We start from the raw sequence: 25,957 nt of genomic DNA on the forward strand, positions 1-25,957 counted from the left end.
GAGAGAGAGAGAGAGAGAGGAAGAAGATATGAGAGAGGGAGGGAGAGGAAGGGAGAAAAAACAAAATGGTCATGAATTTGGACTTTCTAGTGCAAAATCCGTGGGTGTCAATTCTGACTCCATCACTCACTGGCTAAGTAAGTAACCTTAGGTAAGTTCATGGTCTCTGCAATCTCCGGTTTGCTCATTTATAAAAAGAGACCATCATTTTTACCTTACAAGATTGCTGTAATGAATAAATAAGATGCTTTAATGTACACCAAAACAATGCTGACTGACAGCTTGATAAATGTTATCTCTTATGTCTGTTTTTATGGCAAAAATAAAAGTATAGAAAGGAAGCTTATAACAAAAATTACTGCATAAGATATTAGGAATAAAGTAAAGCATAATCTATGACCACAAGTGTAAAAATACTGGTTGCATTAAATCCTCATTAAAAGGCACAGGTTTAAGAAACAAAATCTAATGATATGCTGCTTAAAGATAAACTATACATAACAATATAATTCAGAACTGTTAAAACTAAAGTAATGGACAAATATACATACAGTGAAAATATATTAAAAGAAAGGACAAGTGTTTGCAAGCCAGGTTGTCTTGGGACTCTCTACACTGAGGGTGACCTAGAGGGACAGCTGAAGCTGAAGTGAAAGCCAGGGTGTCGCAAGGTGTTCAGCACAAGAGGTGCCTTGGCAAGGTTGAGCAGAACGGAGGTTGGTACAAGTGGGAGTGTTCCAAGGCACTCTGCACAGGGGGTAGGTACCCTTGTAGGGTGGCTGAAACTGATACAAGCATGAAACTGAGTTTCCCGGAATGCTCCATGCAGGGCACACCCTGGCAAGGCAGCTAGATCTGAAGCAGTCAGCCAAGAGCTTCCTGAGCGCTTGCACTGGAGGGTGGGTATGTTGGGTGCCCTAGCAAGACTTCTGAAGCCAAAGTGGTGGTATTTTGTGCTAAATGAAATAAATCAGGGGCAGCCCAGGTGGCTCAGCGGTTTGGTGCCCGCCTTCAGCTCGGGGCGTGATCCTGGAGACCCGGGATCAAGTCCCGCGTCGGGCTCCCTGCGTGGAGCCTGCTTCTCCCTCTGCCTGTGTCTCTCTCTCTCTCTCTGTGTCTCATGAATAAATAAATAAAATCCTTAAAAAAAAAAAAAGAAATAAATCAGACTGAGACAAATACCATATATGGAACCTAAAAAAAAATCCACAAATGAGTAAACAAAAAGCAGAATCAGAATAAACAGATGGTTTCTACATGGGAGGTGTGTGAGGGAATGGGCAAAATGGGTGAAAGGGAGTGGGAGATACAGGCTTCCAGTTACAGAAGGAATAAGCCACAAGGAATGAAAGGCATAGCATAAGTAATATAGTCAATGATATTGTAATAACTATGTTTTGGGACAGATGGCTACACTTGGGGTGAACATAGCATAATGTATAAACTTGCTGAATTACCATGTTGGACACCTGAAATAAATGTAATGTTGTGTGTCAACTATACCTAAATTAAAAAAATTTAATCTTTTTAATTTAAACTCAATTTGCCAACATATAGTATAACACCCAGCGCTCATCTCATCAAGTGCCAAATAAAAAAAATTAAAAAGAGGGACACCTGGGTGGCTCAGTGGTTGAATGTCTGCCTCCAGATGAGGGCATGATCCCAGAGTCCTGGGATCGAGTCCTACATCGAGCTCCCCACAAGGAGCCTGCTTCTCTCTCTGCCTATGTCTCTGCCTCTGTGTATCTCTCATGAATAAATAAATAAAACCTTTTAAAAAATTTAAAAAGAAAGAACAAGTGGAAATACTAACATCACAGAAACTGAAATTCAAATAAAAACCATTAATCTGAAAGAGTTCCATTTTAATAATAGTTATAATCCACAATAAAGACAAAGTTATCTTTTTATGCTACACAGTACAATTTCAAAATGAATGAAGCAAAAATTTAGAAATATAAGGAAATATAGCCAGAAGTACAATTATGAGGGCAAACATATATATCTCATAACTATGTAACAAGTATATATGTATATCAAAAATATAACTATATAATAATATATAAACTATAGTTTTTATTACATTTATATATATATGTGTGTATATGTATATATGTATATATAGTTTTTAGTCCTTGACAGATGACATGGAGGAGGAATCAATAATAATGCAGAAGGTTCCAACATATAATCAAGATGATAACACAATCTTGATACTGAAACTTAAATATCAATCACTATGAATTATAAATATATGTGATCAATTTCCAAATACAAGTTAATTTAATGTTATTTGAAAAGATATATTATCCTTCAATGGGTTTCCTCATGAATATAATGATCATTTAATTTTAGGAAATTTTATAATTGCTCCAATAAAAAACATGTGTGATAATCTCAATAAGTGCTGAAAGTCTACTTTATAAAATTTAGTACTTATTTTGATAGCATTTTTAAAAAACTAAAATAGGTAGCTATAATGTGGGAAAACATGCAAATATGCAGTACAAACTGATATCATACCAACAGTGAATTGCCAGATGCATTTTTAAAAATTTTTAAAGGATTTATTTATTTATTTATTTATTTATTTATTTATTTATTTATTTGAGAGATCAGAGGAGCAGAAGGAAAGGAACAAGCAGATTCCCTGCTGAGCAGGAAGATCGATGTGGAGCTCAATCTTAGGATCCTGAGATCATGACCTGAGCCGAAGTCAGACACGTAAATGACTGAGCCACCCAGGTTCCCCGTGAGATGGATTTTTATTCAAATTAGGAACAAAACAAGAATTCCTGCTTGAATTATTACTCTGTTACTATTTTGCAATTATTGGTTTATATTAAAATACATGAATAATAAATGAAAGTTTTAAGGATGAGAAAGAAAAATACTCAACTTGCATTTTTATAAAAATATGAATTATATCATATTAGGATTATTTAGGAGCAAAGAGAATCTCAAATCTGCTTAAGGAAAAAAGAAGAGAGGTTGTTGGATTGCAATCGGAGTACTTTCAGATTGGATGCAACCTTCATCCACTTTTCTTATAGCATTTTCCCTCTAACACTGAGCCTCTGACTTTTATCTTAGTCTCCTCAAGTTAAGAGAATCTGATTACCTTGTCTAATCATCATTTCAAATGAAGTATTCCTATCAGTAGCTCCTAGATCTGGCATTCTTCTCTGGTCTAATTCTCATGTTTGTATTTCTTTTTTATTTTTCATGTTTGTATTTCTTTATGACAATTTTTAATTGTACATTTTCATTCCAAAGACAATGCTAAAAAGTAAAACTTGAATTCAGATCTTTCGATAAAACCTCAAGAGCTGATATTGGCATTTGATTTTAGTACCCGAGTTTGCATTCTGATTTATCATTGTGAGGATGCTGTTATCACCCAAAATGTAAGCAATTAAATTTGATGTCTTATTTGGTAATGGCAAAGCAGTGTGTTGTAGACCAAATCTCCTTTCCAAAACTTAAAGAATTAAACAAAATATAAATATATGAATATACACTTTTTTGAACTTTGAAGTTATCAGAGATTTAGCAAAATAGTTGAAATTTGAAGGGCCAATATAATCAAAAGAAGGGAAGTATGAAGACATTTGGTACTGCTTTCTACTTTAAGGGATCTGTTGATTCTGAAAGCAAAAAAAGAAGCAGAATGGTTAAGAAACTGAGTAGTAAGCAGCATTTGAGAAGCTGACCAGAACTGCCGGCAGTCCAATAAGTCTGGGGAGACAAAAATTGGAACTCAGGACCACCCAAAAAGAGAGAATCTGATAAATACATGAAATTCTTAGTTGGGAACTCCAAGCAGCTGCACCCTAGGAGTAAGGGTAAATTGAAAATAGACCAGCTCTTATTAAAGATTAATTGTCAGTTTCAAAGCAGCACAAATCAGATTGGATTAAGGTTATCTTTCATCTTCTTTACTATATCCTCTCTGAAGGAAGAAGACACCTATAGGTTAAAATTATTTCTATAATTTTTACACAAATTCAGAAGTCAGTTATATATATTTACATATACATACATACATATATATCAGGCACGTCAAAAGGCAATACCACATGATTAGAAAACCAGATCCAGATATTGAAGTGATCAGATATGGATTCCCAGATTACTAATTAATAAGTTTAAGAAATTTATGACAAAGTAGGTAGATCCTTTCAGGATAGACTGGAACCTATAATAAAGAATCATAGGAGAGTTTTAGAAAAGTGAAAACAAAAATATTTCAAATTAAGAATTTAATGGATGTGTGTAACAGCATATCAAACATAACAGAAGTTTTATGAAGATGAGTTAGAAGAAATATCCAGACTGAAGCACTGAGAAAAGTCAGATAAAAGATACAGAGAAGAGCATAAAAGGCATATAAGTAATGGTAAAAATGTAATCAAGTAATTGAAAACACAAGAGAAGGAAGAGAGAATTAGACAGATGCAATATTTGAAGAAAATTATCCCAAACTGACCAAAGCTGCCGTCAAACTCCTGACTGAAGAATAGCTCCAAGGTCCAAGCATGATAAAAACAAAGAATCCCACAAGACATCATAATGAAACAGCTGTCAAAGAGAAAAATAATAGAAGAAACCAGAGAAAAAAATATATTACCTTCTAATTAGCCATATTAAACTTATGGCTAACTTCTTAGTGGAAGCTAAAAGACAAAATCATGTGATTCTTAAAGTGCTGGAAGAAAATAACTGTCAAGAATCTATAACCAGTGGGGCAAGTGGGTAGCTCAGCTGGTTAAACATCTGACTCTTGATCTTGGTTCAGATCTTGATCTTGGGACTGTTGAGTTCAAGCCTTGTGTTGGGCTCCACACAGGGCATGGAGCCTACTTAAAAAAAAAAAAAAGGAATTCTATAGCAAAGTTAAATTTTAAAAAAGGTTAAATAAAGACACTTTTAGACCAAAATAAGCCCTCAAAAAATGAAAAAATAGAGAATTCATCACTAGCATATTTCAGTCCTTCAGGAAAAAGGAAATGATTTGAGTTGGAAGCAGAGAAGCAAGAAGGAATGAAGATCAACATGAAAATGTAAATATGTGGGCAAATCCAAAAGAATATTGATGGTATAGAACAATAACAATAATGTCTTACTTATATGAATAATGTGTATGTATATATAATACATTCCAGCCATAGCACAAAAGATAGGGATGGAAAATAGAGTTCTAGCGTCTTTGCACTGTTTAGAAAATAGCAAAAGTACTGTTTACATTTGACTTTAATAAAATGAGAATGCATGTTGTACTCTCTAAGGCCATCACTAAAACTAGTGAAAAATGCAAAACAAATTAGTGGAGGGGAAAAATAGAATAATAATTCTTAGTAAATTCAAAAGAAGGCAAGAAAGAAGAGAAAAAGGAACAGAGCAGATGGAACTTATAAAACAGTCAGATGGTAAAGTTAAACCAGAATATATGGATAATTGTATTAAATGTAAATTGACTCAATGGCCCAATTAAAAGGTAGAGATAATCATACTGTATTAAAAAACAAAACCAACTACATGTTACTTATAATAGACATACCTGAAATATAAAGACACTTAAAGGATGACAGTAGGATGGAAAGTGACATACAAATGAACATTAACTGAAAGTTTGTGAAACTATACCAATTATCAAAGTAGAGTTAAAGCAAAACCAAAATTACTGGAGATAATACACATTTAATAATGATGGAAAAATCAATCCAACAAGAACATAACGATTTTAAATTTGTAAGCACATGTAGATTAGATTACTGTTCAAGATATATCCACTAACTTCCTCTCCCCTCACCTCCATGAAGAAATGCATTTCTCCATCCCTTTGAAGTTGGGAATGCTATGGCTATGTGAATGGTTTTGGCCAATGGAATATAAGCACAAATAGCAGACTGTCAGCTCTGAGTCTAGGCTTTAAGAGACATTGGATGTCTCCATTTGCCTTTCAGAGAGTTTCTAACCTCCATGATGAGAATAATAGTCCCAGGAAGGCATTGCCTACCTAGAATGAAATTTGTGGCACTTATTACAGCCAGAAAGTAAGTCCAGACAATATGCAGACCTCAGCCTAAAACTTAGCTATCTCAATTGATTTGTGTACTTATAAATGACAAACCCAAATAGTTACTACTATCACAAAAACTTTGTGGTTGTTTATTATGCAACAATAGCTGACTGATACAGAGCACTTAACAAAACTTCAACATATAAAAGGTAAAAAACTAAAGAAATAAAAAAAACTGCACCATTGATAACCATGTGATAGAAAAAGCAGACCAAAAAATCAGTAAATATGTGAAAGATTGGAAAAACATGAGTAGTATCTTGACCTCAACGACGTACATAAATCATTGTATCTCACAACTGCAGAATGCTCGTTGTTTTCATATGTACCTGAAACATTTTCTAAAGTTCATCATATACCAGGATATTAGAAAACCTCACTAAATTTTTTAAAAAATTGAAATTAGACAGAGCATGATGCTCTCTAAATAGAAACAGTCAGTTCTATATTATTTCAGTATTTCAATAAAAAATAGCTATAAAATCCTTAAATGTTTGGAAAATAAACCATACTTTCATATACTTACAGATCAGAGAAAGAGTAACAATGGAAGTTAAATTTGATGCATTAAGCTGTCTGGCTGCTCTTAGGTTGGCAGTTCTAATGTGGAAATTCTACAATTATCTCCTATTGTTTTATTCATGTTTAATTATTTTAATAGTTACTGGTTAGAATGTATTTTTCTTTGCAGTGACAATTTACAGTTGAAAGATCTTTCCACAGTTATAGGCCATTTTAATTGTTAGAGGCAAAAGATAGAAAATTCTGAAGACTTCTCATTTCTTGGGCCAAGTGGAGGGTGAAAAACTAAAGGTAATCATCAGTAACTGCATTATTAAGTACAAATGAAAGACTTTTCATTAAACAATGTTTTTTTAGTAGTTTACTGCAATAGCATTAAATTGACTGTTTCATTAAAACAGCATATGGAATATAAAAAGAGTCAATTGTTAAAAAGAAAAATAAACAACAGTGATAACTACAGTGACTCAAATGATAATCCGTTATGCACAGAATCAAATGGATAAAATTGGCCAGTTAAACATAAAGAAAACAAATACAACTCTGTATTACTAAAACAAACATAGGTAATATTATAACAGCAAATGATATTATCTATCCCATTAATATAGTTAATTTCAGTTCTTTTAAGTTTTGTAATATTGTGCATGTTTATTTATGAGTTTTGTTTGGTTTCACAGTGTATTATATGCCATAAAGGTAGGCAAATTACATCTTTTTTGAACATATTTTTAGTGTTATAATAAAATAATGAAGAGAATATTGATAATATTAAAAGCTTTTTTTTAATTTAAAAGGGCATATACACTTTTTGAGTTACAGAAGAAATGTCATGTAAGTGTGTATGTGTCTGTTTGAGATACTTACTTGTGAAATAACAAAGACATATGTATATATATATATATATATATATGCATCTCTCTCTATATATATATGTCATATATATATATATATATATATCCCTTGTTCTTGCTAGCATTTGCTCTTTGAGCCCAGTTACTGATACAGAGCTCCTAAATCTTTGCAATTTCCTGAGTGATAAGAGCATCTGACATAGAGCCCCTAAGTCCTTACAATATCCTGAATGATAAACACATCAACTCTTGGTGGGCTCCTGAATGGGGGCTGGTCACTAGAAAAACCAAGCCATGATTAGAGGCTGAAACTTTTAACTCTATCTCCCATCCTCTGGAGAGGAGAAAGGGGCTAGAAAATAAGTGAATGGATCATGTCCATGTGATGAAGCTTCCATAAAAATTCCTAATGTATGGGGTTTGGAGAGCTTCCAGGTTGCCAAGCTTGTGGAGATGCCAGGAGTGTGGCCCCCAGAATGGACATGGAAGCTCAGTAACTCTTCTCACATACTTTGCCCCATGCATCTCTTCCATCTGCCTGTTCCTGAGTTGTGTTCCTTTATAATGAACTGGTAGTCTAGTCAGTATGTTGTTTTCCTGAGTTTTGTAAACTGTTCTTTCAAATTATCAAAACTAAGGAAGGGATTGTGGGAACCTTTGATTTATAGCCGCTTTGTCAGAAGCACAGGAGACAACTAGATTTGTGATTGGCGTCTGAAGTTGTGGAGGAGGGGGGCAGTCTTGTGGGACTAAGTCTTTGACCTCTGAAGTCTGTGTTCACCCCAGTGTCAGAATTGAATTGAGTTGAATTGTACACCCAGTTGGTGGCAAAGAATCGGCCAGTGTGGGGAAAAAAAAATCCACATATCTGACCATGGAAGTGTTGTGAGTATGAGAGTAAAAGAAAACACAGTGTGTCTAACCAGCATATATTTACTTGTTAATATATAACAAATAACATATATGTGGCATATGCATCATAATTTTCATTATTATACATTCTCTTTGCTAGTAATAATCATTTAAAAGACATTAATAGGAGGGATCCCTGCGTGGCTCAGTGGTTTAGCGCCTGCCTTTGGCCCAGGGCGTGATCCTGGAGTCCCGGGATCGAGTCCCACATCAGGTTCCCTGCATGGAGCCTGCTTCTCCCTCTGGCTGTGTCTCTGCTTCTCTCTCTCTCTCTATGTCTCTCAGGAATAAATAAATAAAATCTTAAAAAAAGACATTAATAGGAAAAGAGATTTCATTTACATTATCTGTTTTAAAAAACGGAATAACTGAGGCTAATCCTGAATAAAAAATATATTCAGTATGAAGAAAAATCACCTGTTTCTGAAGTAGGCAATCTTAGTGAATAGAGATTTCATTTTCCTAGATCAGAATCCAAATATTACAAAAATATTCATTCTTTCCAGTTACTAGCAGTACTGGTATTGATTAGTGCCGTTTCAGTACTTACCATGCAAGTATTCTTGACAGTTTATGGAAATTGAGAAGACATGCTTAGAGAACCAAGAAATACCTCTGGGGTTTCCCATAAATAAAGGCAGGTCATGAGGGAGGGAACGAATATCCAATAGTAGCTGATGAAATTGAGACTCCTTATCCCAGATACTTTTGGTTACGGTTTATGTGAGCCTATCTTTCAAGCTCTGAGATGGCCAGAAGCAATAAGGGTGGCACATTAATGCAGTCTAACCTGGTGAATCTACTTCTGGGAATCTTTCCTAATAAAATAATCTTTCCTAATAAAACAACCTAAAAGGAAGACCAGTGTTTAGGCACAAAGTTGTTTGTTACAATATTATTTATAACAGAGAAACCTAACAAAACTTCTAATTGTTCCATAAGTATGAAATAGTTCACATTAACCCAAATCAAATGAAATCAGATTCTTCTTTTTCCTTAATTCATCAGATTTAACAGGTTACCAAATTTCTAATTTCTACTTTCTAAATATATCTTAGATTGTTAGCTTCTTAAAAATGAAGTTGTAGGGAAGTCAGATATTCTAAATGAGACATGTGACTGGTTATGTTCTTTACCACGACCTCTTTTCTCTGAAGGAATCAGACAGTTTGCTACCTCCAAAATAAACTAGGAGCCTACCCCAAAAGGTGTATTTATATTTTTGAAACAGTATGAGCATATCTCAATATAATGCAGTTATTGACTTCTACATCTTATTGAAAACAACGTTCTGATATATCTTAATAAAGCATAAAATACTCAAGATGTTGATGACAAGTTTGGAAGTTAGGAGAGGCCTGGTCAGAAATTGGGTTGGCTTGGTGGGCATGGAAGGTATCAAGATCTCTTGATTGAGGAGGAGGTGACTTCTACTTCTGACAGTAATAGCTGATTAATTATCTCACAGAATTATTTGCTTGAATAACTAATATACTGAATTACAAAAAATTAACAGGTTACCAAAATGACATTTTGGCTCTTCAGAGCTGACAAATGATGTGAAAGCAGAAATTCTAAGAGTTAAGCAAGTACCCTAACCAGCTTTATACAGAGGGCAAGAGATAGAACCTAGAGACAAGCTAGGCTTGGGAGTCTAATAGGAGAATCCTAATAAAAATAATTCTGATAAGAGAACTTCAATAGTGATTTTGATACACATTCATGGGAATAAATCCCAGAAGCAGCACAGCCTGGCAGAGTTAGCATGGACTCTGTACCCAAACTACCTGGGTTTAAATACCAGCTCTCCCACTGACTTTGGGAGAGTCATTTTTCCTCTCTGTGCATCAGTTTCTAAGTCTGTAAAATGAGGAAAATAATATCTATCTCACAGTGTTGTTCAGAGCATTGTACTAGTTAATATACATAAAGTTCTTAGAATGCCTGGTACATAACAAGAATTATATAATTGTTAGAAATAAGGTGGTACAATCTCAGTGTAAGCATAAATAAGAAATAATCTACCATGGGGATGGGGATCATGAGAAAATTAGCCCTTTTGACATTGGAGTTGAGTAAAGAGGGAAAGGGCTATTTCCTGCAAATTTATAACCACAGCTGGTGCTCAGGCAAGTGTGAAGTCTGAATTAATGCTGTCTGTGTGTGTGGTCTGAAATACCTCAAGCAGAGAATTTAATTTAAAGTGGGGCTGACTCAAAGATAACAGATAGAAAGAAGTATATATTCTTTCTATGAGAACAGAACTTAACTCAGGCTACAACCTAGAATTTCATGGCCAGAAAAACTACCTTTCAAAAAATAAAGTAATTTTCAGGCAAACAAAAACAATTCATCACTAACAGACTACAAAAAATTCTAAAGGATCAAATTCGGACAGGATAAAATGATCACTAATGGAAGACTGAGATACAGAAAGTTATAATAGCTTGTCTGCATTTCATTAAGGTTTTGAGTGCAAGTGGACTGGTGGGTACTGCCATAGGAATCAATTATTAATCTGTCATTTGTCACTGATACCCAAAATGATATTCAGAATTTGCAAAATGTTTTCAGTCCCTTCTATAAAAGATACATACAGATCCCAAATATTATGGTTTAATAAAAGATCCCAAGTGTTATGGTTTAATAAAACAATCCTAAAATTAATGACAAATTTCATTAGAAAAGTCAGTATTTGTAGTTGGTAATTCTATTATAAATTTTTTTTGGTATGCGTAGGCAATATTGATATAAATAACTTCTAATTTTATACTGTAATATAAAGGTTTTTTTTTAATTTAGTAAGGTATAGTGATCTATTGAATGTATAGGAAAAATATGAAACATTTAAGATCTCCTGTATTTGTCCTATAAGTTGTGAAATATCATTATGATGCTATATATAATTTTGTGTTTTGTCTGTAATTGTACCTTCATAAATACACTTTCCATAAATCAAGTTTCTTCAGCATATTGTAAATACTATATAAATAACAACCATATTATTTTTATAAAAGACATGGTGAACCAAGATATGACAAATATATGGATACATCTAAATAAAAACTGATTGATTAAATAAAATAGTAATGATAATGTCTAATTTGTGTGGGAAAGGGAAGAACTAAAATACTGGATTTAAGTGGCATATAAATTTGGGATGTTGTCGCTTATTTTATGATATTTATATTGTTTGGAAGAGGATGAAGATACTAACTATAGACTTTGTTAAGTAAAGTTATTATGATTTTTAAAAAAGAAAAATAGGGGAAGCCCGGGTGGCTCAGCGGTTTAGCGCTGCCTCCGGCCCAGGTCGGGACCCTGGAGACCCAGGAGTGGTCCCACATCAGGTTCCCTGTGGGGAGCCTGCTTCTCCCTCTGCCTGTGTCTCTGTCTCTCTTTCTCTCTGTGTTTCTCATGAATAAATAAAATCTTTTATAAATAATAAATAAATAAATAAATAAATAAATAAATAAATAGGCTAGCCATCAAAAAATAGAAAAATAGAAGGAAAAATATAAAGGAAAAAAGAGAGAAATAAAAGGAAGTTATAGAAGTGGGAAACGTAGAAATGGATGTAAACATATCAGCAATTACTATAATTGTTGATTAAACTCTTCTCTTAAAATAATTTTCAGACTGGATAAAATAATCAAAATGCAGCCAAATGCTGCTTACAAAGACATACCTAAAAACATAAGAATAAATAATGTTAAATGAAAAAAAGCACAGAAAAAACTTACAGTATGATTCTACTCATAAAACTTTCAAGAACAGGCAAAACTAAAAAAATCTTATTTAGGGGTCATAAATAAGTGGTAAATTTTAAATAAAAGCAAGGGAATGAGAACTGTACAATTCAGGACAGTAGTTACCTCTGGGGAGAAGAAAAGAGTGAGATGATGGGGTGGAGCTTCTAAGGCTCTGGGAATGCTCTATTTCTTAATTGAAAGGTAAAAATAAACATTGAGAGGGGCTTTACACCTCTAGGAAGAATATGAAAAAGGTAGTGTTGTGACAAAATATATAGAAGCAAGAACTCAGCCCCCAGACCTGACAGCATGGCCCAGGCAACCAAGTCAGGAAGCAGAGGTGCTCAGTGAAGCACTTGCACAGAAGTGCTAGCTCATCTCGTTTGTTTCTTCTATCTTAGCCTCAGGCTGTCTTCACTCTCTAGGACAAACTAGTGACCACTACCCAGGCACACTGGCTATTTGATGGCCTCAGGTGCTCTCAGGTGAGGTGAAGGAAGTGTTTGTGAGTCACTGTTCTGGAACATCTGTCCCTTGGTGTTATGCTGTGCTAGCTTCTTTTAACTTCCAAATGTTGGTGGAAGAAATGGGCTGGTCTGCCTTCAGTAGAAGGTCCAACACTTTCCCTCTTTCCAATGTCTTAAAATAATATAGGTTTGGGGCACCTGGGTGGCTTAGTTGGTTAAGCATCTGCCTCAGCTCAGGTCATGATCCCTGGGTCCTGGGATCAAACCCTGCATTGGAACCTGCTTCTCACTCTCCCTCTGCTTCTACTCCCCCTGCTTATGTTCTCTGTCAAATAAGTAAATAAAATCTTTTAAAAAGTAAAATAAAATAATGTAGGTTTTTAAAATTTTTCTCTTTTACAGTCTTGCAGAGGGTGTGAACACAATCAAATGTTCCAACTCTCTCATTTAAAAGAGATTCTTCATTTTGAGATGTTAATATTTTATCTTTCACCAAAGATAGTTTTCTCAAACATTAGTTGTCCCACAACATTTTTTCTCATACTTCTCACACTCACCTGGCTAATTAAAACATAGATTGTTGGGCAGCCCTGGTCTGGTGGCTCAGGGGTTTAACGCGACCCAGGATCGAGTCCCACATCAGGCTCCCTTAATGGAGCCTGCTGCTCTCTCTGCCTCTCTCTCTGTGTCTCTCATGAATAAATAAATAAAATCTTAAAAAAAAAAAAAAAAGATTGTTGAGCTCTACTGTTGATTCAGCAGATTAGTGGTTGGAACCACTGGCCTCAAATGTCTTTTAGCCTCTCAAGGTATTTCTGAAGATCTCTCCACCCCATTCTCTGACAACACCACACAGATAATCCCTTATCTGAGGAGCACGTTCATTGCCTCAGCAGCCTCTGCAGAGCTGCCTTCACCTCTTGGTTCTTGAGACTGTAGATGAGGGGGTTCACCAAAGATGTGATCACACTGTACTGAATGGAGACCACTCGCTCCAACACCGAGCCTGAGGCAGGGCTGATGTACCTGAATAGAGCTGTCCCATAGAACAAGAGTACCACGGTGAGGTGGGAGGAGCAGGTGGAGAAGGCTTTGGCTTGGCCCTCAGAGGAGCGGATGTTCAGAATGGCAGAAATGATTCTGGAGTAAGAGAAGAGGATCAGGGGAAGTGTCAGCAGTCCCAGAAATGCACTGGACCCTGACAGAAGGAATTTGTTGGCAGTGGGATCAGTACATGACAGAGGGAAGAGTGAGGGTAGCTCGCAGCAGAAGTGGGAGATGACATTGGACCCACAAAAATGTAACTTGTGGATGAAAAGATTATTCACCAGTGAGTTCAGAAACCCCATCACCCATGCTGCACTAACCATTACTATGCAAAGGGATCTGTTCATGACCATGGTATAGAGCAGAGGGTAGCAGACAGCAGCATAGCGGTCATAGGCCATGGCAGAGAGAAGACTGGCTTCAGCACACCCAGAGAGAAGAAAAAAGAAACTCTGGGTGATGCAGCCCCAGACCGAGATGCTTTTCTTCTCAGACAGGAAGTTCTGCAGCATTTTGGGCATAGTAACTGAGGAGAAGCAGATATCTAGGAAGGACAGGTGTCCAAGGAAAAAATACATGGGGATATGGAGGTGAGAATCCCCCCTGATCACGAGGATCATCACCAGATTCCCCATCAGAGTAAAGAGGTAAATTCCCAGAAACAGCACAAAGAGCAGAGTCTGGACGTGGCTGTCAGCAGACAGCCCAAGGAGGATGAACTCAGTGAAGAAAGTGAAGTTGTTCATGGTTGTTTATAAATTCCATCCCTAGAAAGAAATCAAATCAACAGTATTATAAAATCTGAATGGTTTCTAGTAATCAGAATATCATTCCCAAACCCTAAAACTTCTCAGGAATACTCCTTTCAGTTTAAAATAGAAAAGGTAAACAAGTTGAATATTTCCAGTTGTGACTGCTAATGGGTTGAATTTTATCCCCTCCTCTCCAAAAATATGTTGGAAGTCCTTAACCCCCAGTACCTCACAATGTGACCTTACTTGGAAGTAGGAGAATTGCAGATGTGGTAAGTCAAGATTATCTCAAACTGGAATAAGGTGGGCCCTTAATCCAATATGACTGGTGTGGAGCACCAGAGAAAAACAGACACACAGAGAGAAGACAGCCATGTGACAACACAGGCAGAGATTGGAGTGATGCAGTTGCAAGCCAGGGAATGCCAATGATTGACAGGCACCACCATAAGCTAGTAAGAGGCAAGGAACTGTTCTTCCTTACAAGTTTCAGAGGTAAGTGATTTCAGACTAACAACCTCTACAACTGTAAGATAATAAATTTCTATTGTCTTAAGTCATTGACTGGTACTTTGTTATATCAGCCCTAGGCAACTAATAACAGTAACTTTCAAGGTTTCTGCTCCTAGGCCCTCCCCAACTTATCTCATTAATTCTGTCAGTGAATATGGCAAACATCTTTGGAACCTAAATCAAATTACATGCTTTGATCCTTAAAAGTGTATTTATGAAAATGAATAAACAGGATGCTTCAAATGAAACTTTCAGAAAACAAACATTTAGTTGCAAGTCTTTATATTTAGGTTTGGGTGGTAAAGCCAAGAACTACAGAACTCACCATCTTATTGTAGATGGTCTGGGTTTTGGATGAAGATGTGGAAAGGGGACTTCGAAAATGCTAGTAGAGGTTGCACGAGGCTTTCCAAACATTTCAAGATCCTTCAAGGGTACTCTATCTCTCCAAGCCCATACTGGCAAAGCTGGAGAAATATTTGTGGGAATGAGTGGACATGCCTCAGGAAAGCTTGCTCTGTCCTCAAGCCCAGGAGGTTCTCATGGCATCTCACAGCGGGGAGATAAAGGCCCACAGAAACAAGGTGACTTGCTCTGCATCACACAGCTTATCAGCAGAACATCCAAGAATTAAACAGAATGCTCTGCTCTCAGTTCACTGCTCTTTCCACCACAACACAGCCAGCAGAGGGATGACATAGTTTTCGAGTCATTTAAGGTCCGCTTAGAGGACTATATAGCTGTGTCTTAAATATAGCACCGTGGTTAAAATTAAAAAGCTGGACCTAAGAACTGAGTGCTTGAGCCACTCAGTTAACCCTTCTGAAGGACAACTTTTCACATCTTTAAAATGGAACAATTAATTATATCTGTCTCATGTGGTTGACATGAATTTATTTTAAAAGGCTTTTTGGTGGTTGATGACAAATTTCTGAAGGAACTCTTCTAAGGAAAGGAACTACTAAAATGGGGGACAGGAAGAAATGGGTGAGCCTTGCCCTTCTTTGGGAATATTTGTGGTTAGTGGCATTGCCTTTTCAGATCAAGAAAACTTCTCTTCTCATTCCCAGTTCTGACAATAATAGCAAAGGCACTGTTGGGGAAAACCCACCTCTGAAACTTTCTAAGAGATTGAACTCCCAGACAGTCCTCTCTGCTGATTATTCTTGTTTGGAGACAAGGAATGATCTCTTGCTATCCCAAAAGACTTAAGATCTTGGAACTGTTAGTAAAAGTCAGGCAAGAGGGAATGAGGACTCCTTCTGTTTCCTTTACTCCTGCCATGGCATACATTTGAGAGAATGTTCTGCAGTTCTCCATCTGAATGCCCTCCCGATAGCTCCTCCATGGCAAAAGAAAGTTGTTTTAGTGCCAGGGACCACAGACATGAATGGAGGAGACAGGGAGAACCCAGATGGACGGAAGTGCACATAGACCAACATCTCATAAGATTTTACACCCAGGGTAAAAAATTGGTCTACTTACTTACTTTAGGCAAGATATTTCTCTTTTGCTTGATTTTACTTCTTTTTCAATACCATGAGGGATCTGGATCAGAATGACTCCTAGTTATGCAAACACATGAAAAGTGGACCATTTTTACCCCTATTGCTGAGCTGAATTATTCTAAATCTGGCTCCTGTTTGGGGTTCTGAGCCAGATTGCTTACTCCTTCACACAGTTGGGCAAGTGGGAGGGGACAGTGCTCTGGGTAGGCCTTGGGCAAAGTCAATTTTATAACCTCTGTGGGGTCAGTTCTAGCTAACACCTAAAGGGCTGGTATTCTCTGCATTGGGATTTTCTGGGCCTTGCTAAGTCTTTCTGTAGTAACCTACCTGAGTCCCGAGAAAAACTCCTGACCAGTCTTTAGGAGTCTTATATTTCTCCAGCCGTATTCTCTTTGGCTACCTCTTTGCCAAGACAACCCTAGGAAAGGAGCATGAGGAAAGACCCTAGGGAACCTGCTCACTGCCCATGGGGCAGTATCAGAGTCATTTGAGATCTGGTGTTGACTTTGAAGGGCTGGCTGTAATTTGGAAGCAGGGACACAGAAACATTTCCAGGAGGAGCACAAGGATGATGCAGAATCTGATAAATAAAGCTCAGTTTAGGGTTTCTCAATCTCAGCTATATGAGTATGTGCATACAGAGGCATGAATGTGCCTGCTAGCGCACATGCACAAATACCACGTACATACTCCTATAAAGTCTAATGTTCCCTTTTCTCTTTTGGATTTCCTCCAAACTATTGTCTTCGGATGTGTTATCTTTTTTCCATCACATCCTCAAATGGCCTTGCAAGAGCAATTAGAGCCATGAGGCAGGAACCCTTTCATTTTTTTGATTCTCACTTACGAATGTATTTTTCTGCTCTTTCTTTAGTAGAGGTATCTGCCTTGAATCCAAGACTAACATCTGTATGTGTATTTTAGCTCCCATTCCATCCTGGGCCTCTGGGTCCTTCTCCTTCAACTATGCCAATTATCTGTTTTTATCATCAGTTTCTTTCTCTTTTTTAAAAGATTTTATTTATTTATTTGAGATATATATAGAGAGTACACACAAGCAGGAGGAGGAGTAGAGGCAGAGGGACAAGCCTACTCCAAGATGAGTTCAGAGCCCAAAATGGAGTTCAATCCCAGGACTTTGAAATCATGACCTGAGCCGAAATCAAGAGTCAGTTGCTCAACCAACTGAGTAAAAGAGTTACTCATTTGTACTAAGGATATAAACATATTAAAATATCTCTCATATTTAAAAGTATCCAGTTGACCCCATTTTTAACTGGGAGTGAACTGATTTTACATTGTATTACTCTATTTCTCCCATGTAACTTTTACTGAAAGTCTAACTTCACTATATTACCTGCCAAACTTTTTAGCTTCTCATGCCACAACATTTTGGATTCTGTATCCACCATTCCTTTTCCTTCATGTTGCCAGTGACTTCTACAACCAATGTGACACTAAGATGTAAGAAACATCACATTTTAGTCACATTTTCTAGAGTTGACTGGACATCTAATACCTGGACTCCACGTGGTTAAGAAAAAGTTGGGTAGAGGGAGTGATTATTCTTTCTGAGCCATCATGAAAATAGCCCTTTATCCAAGCCTAATTTTGGAAGGAGTCTGGAATTCTTCCTCAATAGGATAAGCTCAGGACAGGAGGAAGAGTAGTTTCCATTAGTGATGGACACCTTTTTTCATAAGCTGTAGGATGCTGGCTGGTATGGATGACTAGAAGTACTTACATTGCATACATGTACCATAAAAATGTAAATATCAATTCACTTTTTTAAGGGATATAAGGCTTAGAAGTATTAATATAGTTTTATTATTTACTTATATGTTTATTAATACATAAACTACCACTTTACAAAAATTAATTTGATATGGGTATATTAAATTTAGTACTACTAGGTTAAAAAGCCTAAGAATTCTTTTAGTATAGTCTTTGAGCAAGAGATCATGGGCAATAAATTTCCTTAGCCTTTGCATGCTTGCATATATCTTTAGTTATTCCACATTTAAAAATATGCTTTAATACATATCAATGGTTCAAAAAGTAAGTTTTTCTGCAATCCCTACTGCTCAATTATTTAATGCCTTTCTTAGATACAAGAACTGTTTTCCATTTTACTTGTACAAATTTCCTGAGATAGTCTATGAGTATAGCCACATATGTGTATATAGTATTTTCACAAAAAAAATGATAGCATAGTCTATGCCATTTTGTAACTATCTTTTTTTAATTATCAATTTATTTTTAAAAATATTTTTTTTATTTGAGAGGGAGAACTCGAGTGCACAAGGCAAGGAGGGGAAGAGAGAGAGGGAGAAGCAGAATCCCCACTGAGCAGGAAGGCCAATGAGGGCCTGAGATCTCCAAGGACCCTGAGATCTTGTTCTGAACTGAAGGCAGGACACTTAACCAACTCAATCAGGCACCCCCTCAATTTATTTTGAAGACCATTCCATATTGATGTATACAGAGCTGCCTCATTTTTATTTTATTTATTTAAGGACTCAAAGGTCATAGTTCATGTTTTCAAATGAAAACAGTTTCTCAAAGAGATATCAGAGGTAATATTTTATGAGCACATTGAAGACTGTGGTTTTTAGGATTCTCTTAATGGAGGATCATGTTTTCTCCACACAGAACACTGACTTTTTTTTTTAAATTGATGTATAGTTGACACTCATTGTTACATTAGTTTCAGGTGTCAAAGTTTCTCCATTTTTAAATGGCTGTCTAATAGTCTATTGTATGGGAGTACTACTATAATTTATTTAACATGTACTTTATAGATCACAATAGCCAAGATTTCATTATTCTTTCATTCATTCACCAAATATCTTAAGCATCTATGATGGCCAAGGAACTCTTCCAAGGTGCTCAGGAAGACATTAGTGAACAAACAGCTCCTTGCCCGCATAGAGGAATATACTGATTATTCTTGTATATGTTTCCTTTTGCACACTTGTGAGATTATTGGTAAGATTAATTCCTAGGAATGATATACTTGATCAAAGCATTTTTGATAGAGATTTCCAGATTTCTCTTCATGAAAGCTGTATGAATTTAAAATTCATGAGCACTGTACAATAGTGCCTATTCCCCATACTTTTGCCAACAGTGCCTTATCAAACCTTTTGATCTTTGCCAAGCTAATAGTTAAAAAAAATCTCATTGTAGTTTTATTTTGCATTTATCTCCATTTTAAGTGAATTTACACATATTTTCATAGGTTTAAGAGCCTATATATTTTCTTTTTTGGTGAACTCTCTGTTCATGCAATTTGTCCAGTTTTATACTGGTTAGTTGACTTTTTTTCGTTGATTCATCGCCACTCATCATATTTTAGAGAATTAAGTGATATAAGTTGCAATTTTTCCCTAGTTTTTTGTTGTCTTTTTAATTTGTTTAAAGTTTCTTCTTTGAATAACTTTAAAAATTTTGGTATAGTTCAATTTATTAATCTTTTACTATGTAGTTTTAACTATCTTGGTCATACTTACAAAGACATTTTACTTGCAACATATTTAGAAATTCTACATTTTGGTAGTTTCATTAATTTTCTTGAATTCACTAGGAATTTATTTTGGTAATAAGACAGGAATCCAGTTTCATTTTTCACACTGAACTCCCTGTTATCCCGTGCCATGTAGTGAATAATCCGTCTTCAGCCTATTGATCTGAATTAACACCTTTTCCATATTCTAAGTTGTCTGTATACATATGGGTTCATTTATGGGCTATTCTGTATATTCATGTATGTTTGAATTATTGAATCCTTAGAATACGTTTTCATATCCTGAAGAATTAATCCCCCACTGCACCTTTTTCTTGGAAATCTGCTGATAATTCTTGCTTTTTTATTTTTCCCTAGAAAGAAATAATTCGATTCTAAAAGAAGCTTGTTGCTATTTTTATTGAGACCACATTAAATCCATAGGCTTTCTAGATAGATATGAAATCTGTGGTCTACTGAGTTCTACCATTCAATAATAGGATATGCCTTTAATTTGTTTAAATCTTCTTTTTGGTTCCTTGATAGAATCTTAAAGTTTCTTCTGAAAGTTCTTGCCAATTTTGCTTAAGTTTATTCCTAGGTATTTTACATTTTTTCATTGCTACTGTAATGTTAAATTCTTTCATTATGCTTCTAATTGGTTGTTATCTGAAGATATAAAGACTATTGATCTATCTTTTTATATCCAGTCACTTTGTAAATTCTCTTATCATTTTTAACAGTTCTGAGTATAAATCTCCCAGATTTTCCAGGTAAACAATCATAAACTTTGCAAAAATCCTAATGTTACCTTCTTTTCAGTTTTTATTCTTCATTTCTTTTCTTTTTTCATTGTATTCGCTAATGCCTCTAGAGATATTCCATGAATATTTAATGCGATATATATACATATAAATGTATTTACAAAGTAGTGATTATAAAGGACTCCCCTTTCTCATTCATGGAAATGTTCTTAGTATTAGGCCATTAGCATAATGTTGGCTTTGGAGATAAACAATTACATAAACACATGTATAATATTTATTTATATATATTCATATATTTATATATAACATGCTAAATAATTTTAACCATATTTATCATATCAATAAGTGCAAACAATAAAAATCATTTATTAAAATTAAAATTAAAATGTGTTAAGTTATAAGCCAAAATTAAATATAGTATAGACAAGAAACAAACATAATTAGAATTATTTCAAAATGAAAACCAAGAATAGATAAAGTTATATCAGATAAATAGAAACAAACAGAAGGCACATTGTTAAGATCTTAGTAATAGATAAAGTTTAACTATTGGTAAAAATATCACTCATGTCAAAAAAGTGTTTTATAATTACATTGACTATTCTTCATGATAAAGAACTGATAATTGTGAGTAGCTCTATTTCAAAATAAAAACCATTAGCTTCCAAAATAATCAGAAAAGCCAGAGGTATACTGAACCAAATTAATAAAAGAGGCTTTAATTCAACTCTTCAATTCATCCTAGACCCAGAAGAAAAAAAAATGAGAATGTAGATGATCTTAGCAATAAAATTTAGTTATATACCTATAATTCTATAATTCATAGGATATTTTTACTTTTTATTTTTTAAAGATTTTATTTATTTATTCATGAGACACACAGAGAGGCAGAGACAGGCAGAAGGAGAAGGCTCCTCAAAGGGAGCCACGTAGGACTGGATCCAGGTACTCCAGGACCACGTCCTGAGCTGAAGGCAGATGCTCAACCACTGAGCCACCCAGGTGCCCCTCATAGAATATTTTTAAATGTACTTTTAATTTTATTTGGCTAGAAAGAAAATCTTAATACATTTTCACAAGTAAAAAAAAATATAGATAATATTTTATTAAATTCAATAAAACCACAAATTAATTACAAACTTGTAAACCATCCTTGCCATCTGGAATATCTCTTATAGAAAAAAGGGATTCAAAACCAAAATTTGATAATATCTAGCAAATGTTTTGAAAAGTACAAGATATCAATTATGGTGGAATATCAAACAGGAATAGGAAGAAAAATCCATAGCCTCATTTATCTTAATGATAAATACAGAACAAAAATAAAGCATTCAGCTTAAAAACTACTTAAATAGCCAACAAAATAAAGAGCCAATAAAGAGCCAAGCGGAAATAAATTAATAAGAAGAAGCATCTGATTTCATAAATCTAATAATTTGTCTTATGAAGAAATTAAATTACTCAATAAAAAAGAGGGAGGAAAAAATCACTGAAATAGGAAATAATAATGCATAAATAACCACAGAGAAGAAACAGAAACTACAACCAACTAGTTATCATAAAATATAAGAAAAAAGTAGTTAAAGATCCCTCTCCCCAATGCTCTCTCCTACTCTCCCATTGCTGAAAGCAATAAGCAAAGGATATTTCATTGTGATTTCTATCAAACCTTCAAAGAAATGATAGTCCTAATACTGTAGAAGTTGTTCCATGAAACAGAAAAAGAAGAAAACTTCGAAGTTCTTTTTATAAAGGAAATATAACATTAATACCAAAGCTCCATGAAACAGCCAAAGGGAAAAAAAGACTAACTAGAATTGATGTAAAACATCCTAAGTAAAACATTAGCAAAGAAAATACATCATGATATTAATAAGTGATAATCCAAGACCTAATGCTATTTTTTGCAAGAATGCAATTATAGTTCAATTTGAAGAAATTTCTTTCTTTCTTTTTTCTTTTTTTTAGATTTTATTTATTTATTCGTGAGAGTTACAGAAAGAGGCAGAGACACAGGCAGAAGGAAAAGCAGGCTCGCTGCAGGGAGCTCCATGCCGGACTTGATCCCGGGACCCCGGGGTCACGCCCTGGGCCGAAGGCAGGTGCTCCACCGCTGAGCCACCCAGGCGTCCCCATATGAGGAAATTTCTTAACAACTTCTATACTAATAGAGAAACTGAAAAATGATACAATTATTTCTGCAAATTCATTAAACATACATTTATTGAATGTTTACTATCTGCTATGCACTGTTCTTACTACAGGGGGTAGATTAGTGAGTCAAATAGATAAAAATCACTGCATTCGTATTTGTTTGGAGCAGTGGAGAGCTTCAGAACTTAAATCTGGAATGCCATTTTGACCTAATATAAAGCCTATACCGCTACACTGTACTTTTTCAAAATAAAATTTAAAAAGCCATCTTGAGTAGTGATACTAGTCCTCTGTACTTTTCTCTGTACTTCCTGACTACTACAGCCAAGTACTCTTTTCAACACTAACTCACATTTTAAAATATTATTTTTTAAAAAGATTTATTTATTTTTAAAGATTTATTTATTTATTTATTTATTTATTTATTTATTTATTTATTTATGATAGGCATAGAGAGAGAGAGAGGCAGAGACACAGGAGTAGGGAGAAGCAGGCTGCATGCCAGGAGCCCAACGCGGAACTTGATCCCGGGACTCCAGGATTGTGCCCTGGGCCAAAGGCAGGCACTAAACCGCTGAGCCACCCAGGGATCCTCAATATTATTTATTTTATTAATGACAAATCTGAGGTGGCCAAAATTTGTTTTTTCTGTCATCACTCTTCTCACCCTTACTCCTTACCCACATCATCAATTCCACCACCAATTGACCAACACAGAACTATTTCATTAGATGTGTTGAGAATATCAGTCCTTTGAGACACTGCAATTTGGAAATTCACCTTAAGATATAGAAACACAGGGGCGGCCTGGGCTCCGGCCGCGCTCCCCCCGCGCTCCCGGCCCCGGACTGCGGCTGCGGCGGCCCCGCAGACAGATCAGGCCTTTGTGACACTGACCACAAACGATGCCTACGCCAAAGGAGCCTTGGTCCTGGGCTCGTCTCTGAAACAGCACAGGACCACCAGGAAGCTGGCCATGCTTGCCACCCCGCAGGTCTCAGACTCCATGAGAAAAGTTTTAGAAACAGTCTTTGATGAAGTCATCACAGTAGACGTCTTGGACAGTGGCGATTCTGCTCATCTAACCTTAATGAAGAGGCCTGAGTTGGGCATCACGTTGACTAAACTGCATTGCTGGTCACTTACGCAGTATTCAAAATGTGTGTTCATGGATGCAGATACTCTGGTCCTAGCAAATACCGATGATCTTTTTGAGAGAGAAGAATTGTCGGCGGCACCAGACCCAGGGTGACCTGACTGCCTCAATTCTGGAGTCTTTATCAGCCTTCAGCTGAAAGGTACAGTCAGCTATTGCACCTTGCTTCTGAGCAAGGCAGTTTTGATGGTGGGAACCAGGGTTTACTGAACACATTTTTTAGCAGCTGGGCAACAACAGATATCAGAAAACACCTGCCATTTATTTATAACCTAAGCAGCATTTCTATATACTCCTACCTCCCAGCATTTAAAGCATTTGGTGCAAATGCCAAAGTTGTGCATTTCCTGGGACGAATCAAGCCATGGAATTATACATATGATCCTAAAACAAAATGTGTCAAAAGTGAGTCTCATGATCCCACCATGACTCATCCAGAGTTTCTCAACCTGTGGTGGGACATCTTCACCACCAACATTTTACCTCTGCTTCAACAATTTGGCCTTGTCAAAGACACCCACTCATACTTAAATGTGGAAGGCGTCTCGGGAGCCATATCGCATCTGTCCGTTGGGGAGACCCCGGCTGCGGCACAACCTTTTGTGTCCTCAGAAGAACGGAAGGAGCGGTGGGAACAGGGCCAGGCTGATTACATGGGAGCAGATTCCTTTGACAATATCAAGAGGAAACTTGACACTTACCTCCAGTAGAAACACTGCCATTCTCCCATGAACACATCCACTTCACGGGCACTTGTTTCTGATACTTAGCATCTAGAGCTGGGTTAGGAAAGGTCTGTTACAGTTGCTAGAAGCTTTGCTAAAATTCATCAGATGAGGGGATTTTGCAGGACAACAGGTGAGAACTGGGCAGAAGTCGCAAAGTAGCAGCAGCTCTGTTACGTGGACAGTGTTCTGCTTTTTAATCCTAGGCTTATTCAGCTCATGTGTCGGAAATTCTTACTTTTGCTGATGGCCAACAAATGTGGTATGGGAACCCAGGCTATTAAAACGGCTACATTGCCGCGGAGAAACGTGCCAGTGCAGGCCCTGAATCAGCCTCCCTCCGATGGGACAGGGTATCTCTCGCTTGCTTGTTTGTCGTACCTCTCACTAGACTTGCGTTTTAGAGTTGCTCAGAGACTGCCAGAGTGATCGTGATTCTGCTTTCAGGTAAAGACCGCCCGCGGCACTGCTGAGTGATCCGTGAACCTCTCGACAGGTGGCGTTGGCCCATTCTGTTTCCTAATTGCAGTGTCTGAAACCGTTCACCAGTGTTCCATGTGTACAGTAAGGCCGCATGCTAACACGCTCTTGTTCGGTTCTGTGTATCTGTAAACAGTAGTGTGTTCTCTGATGGTCACCTGCCGGGGCACCTTGTATGAAAATAAAGACTTGTTGCCATAAAAAAAAAAAAAGAAAAAAAAAAGATATAGAAACACATGAGAAATACTGAATTAAAAACTGTTTGATTGGCTTACCATTTCACAAATTTATTTCATCTCCTAACATGTTTTAATTTTTTTGGTATATTTTTTTATTGGAGTTTGATTTGCCAACATATAGCATAACACCCCATAACACCATAACGGAATGGTGCTAATTCCACCAAGTGTTCCCCTCAGTGCCTGTCACCCAGTCATCCCATCCCCCCGCTCACCTCCCCTTCCACTACCCCTTGTTTGTTTCCCAGACTTAGGAGTCTCTCATGTTCTGTCTCCCTTTCTGATATTTCCCACTCATTTTTTCTCCTTTCCCCTTTATTCCCTTTCACTGTTTTTTATATTCCCCAAATGAATGAAACCATATAATGTTTGTCCTTCTCCGATTAACTTACTTCACTCAGCATAATACCCTCCAGTTCTTTCCACGTTGAAGCAAATGCTGGGTATTTGTCATTTCTAATGTCTGAGTAATACACCATTGTATACACAGACCACATCTTCTTTATCCATTCATCTTTC

General features: G+C 36.2%; 2 protein-coding genes across 2 annotated transcripts; one reads left to right on the forward strand and one right to left on the reverse strand.

Annotated features, from left to right (window-relative positions):
* Positions 1-13,473: 13,473 nt before the first annotated feature.
* LOC121479789 (olfactory receptor 8S1-like) lies at positions 13,474-14,385 on the reverse strand. The gene has a single exon (XM_041735589.1). The coding sequence runs from the start codon at positions 14,383-14,385 to the stop codon at positions 13,474-13,476; it is 912 nt and encodes a 303-aa protein (XP_041591523.1).
* Positions 14,386-15,264: 879 nt separating this feature from the next.
* Positions 15,265-25,411, forward strand: LOC121479790 (glycogenin-1-like). Its single transcript, XM_041735590.1, is given in 3 exon segments — positions 15,265-15,338; positions 23,625-24,112; positions 24,115-25,411. Coding segments are annotated over 3 exon segments (1,152 nt in total). The 3' UTR covers positions 24,705-25,411.
* The last annotated feature ends 546 nt before the right edge of the window (positions 25,412-25,957 follow it).

The sequence above is a fragment of the Vulpes lagopus genome, chromosome 21 (genome assembly GCF_018345385.1).
Source record: "Vulpes lagopus strain Blue_001 chromosome 21, ASM1834538v1, whole genome shotgun sequence".
Classification (NCBI taxonomy): domain Eukaryota; kingdom Metazoa; phylum Chordata; class Mammalia; order Carnivora; family Canidae; genus Vulpes; species Vulpes lagopus.

What these genes read in the sequence shown, in the direction of transcription:
- LOC121479789 (XM_041735589.1), bottom strand. Translation starts at nt 14,385, where the DNA reads ATGAACAACTTCACTTTCTTCACTGAGTTCATCCTCCTTGGGCTGTCT.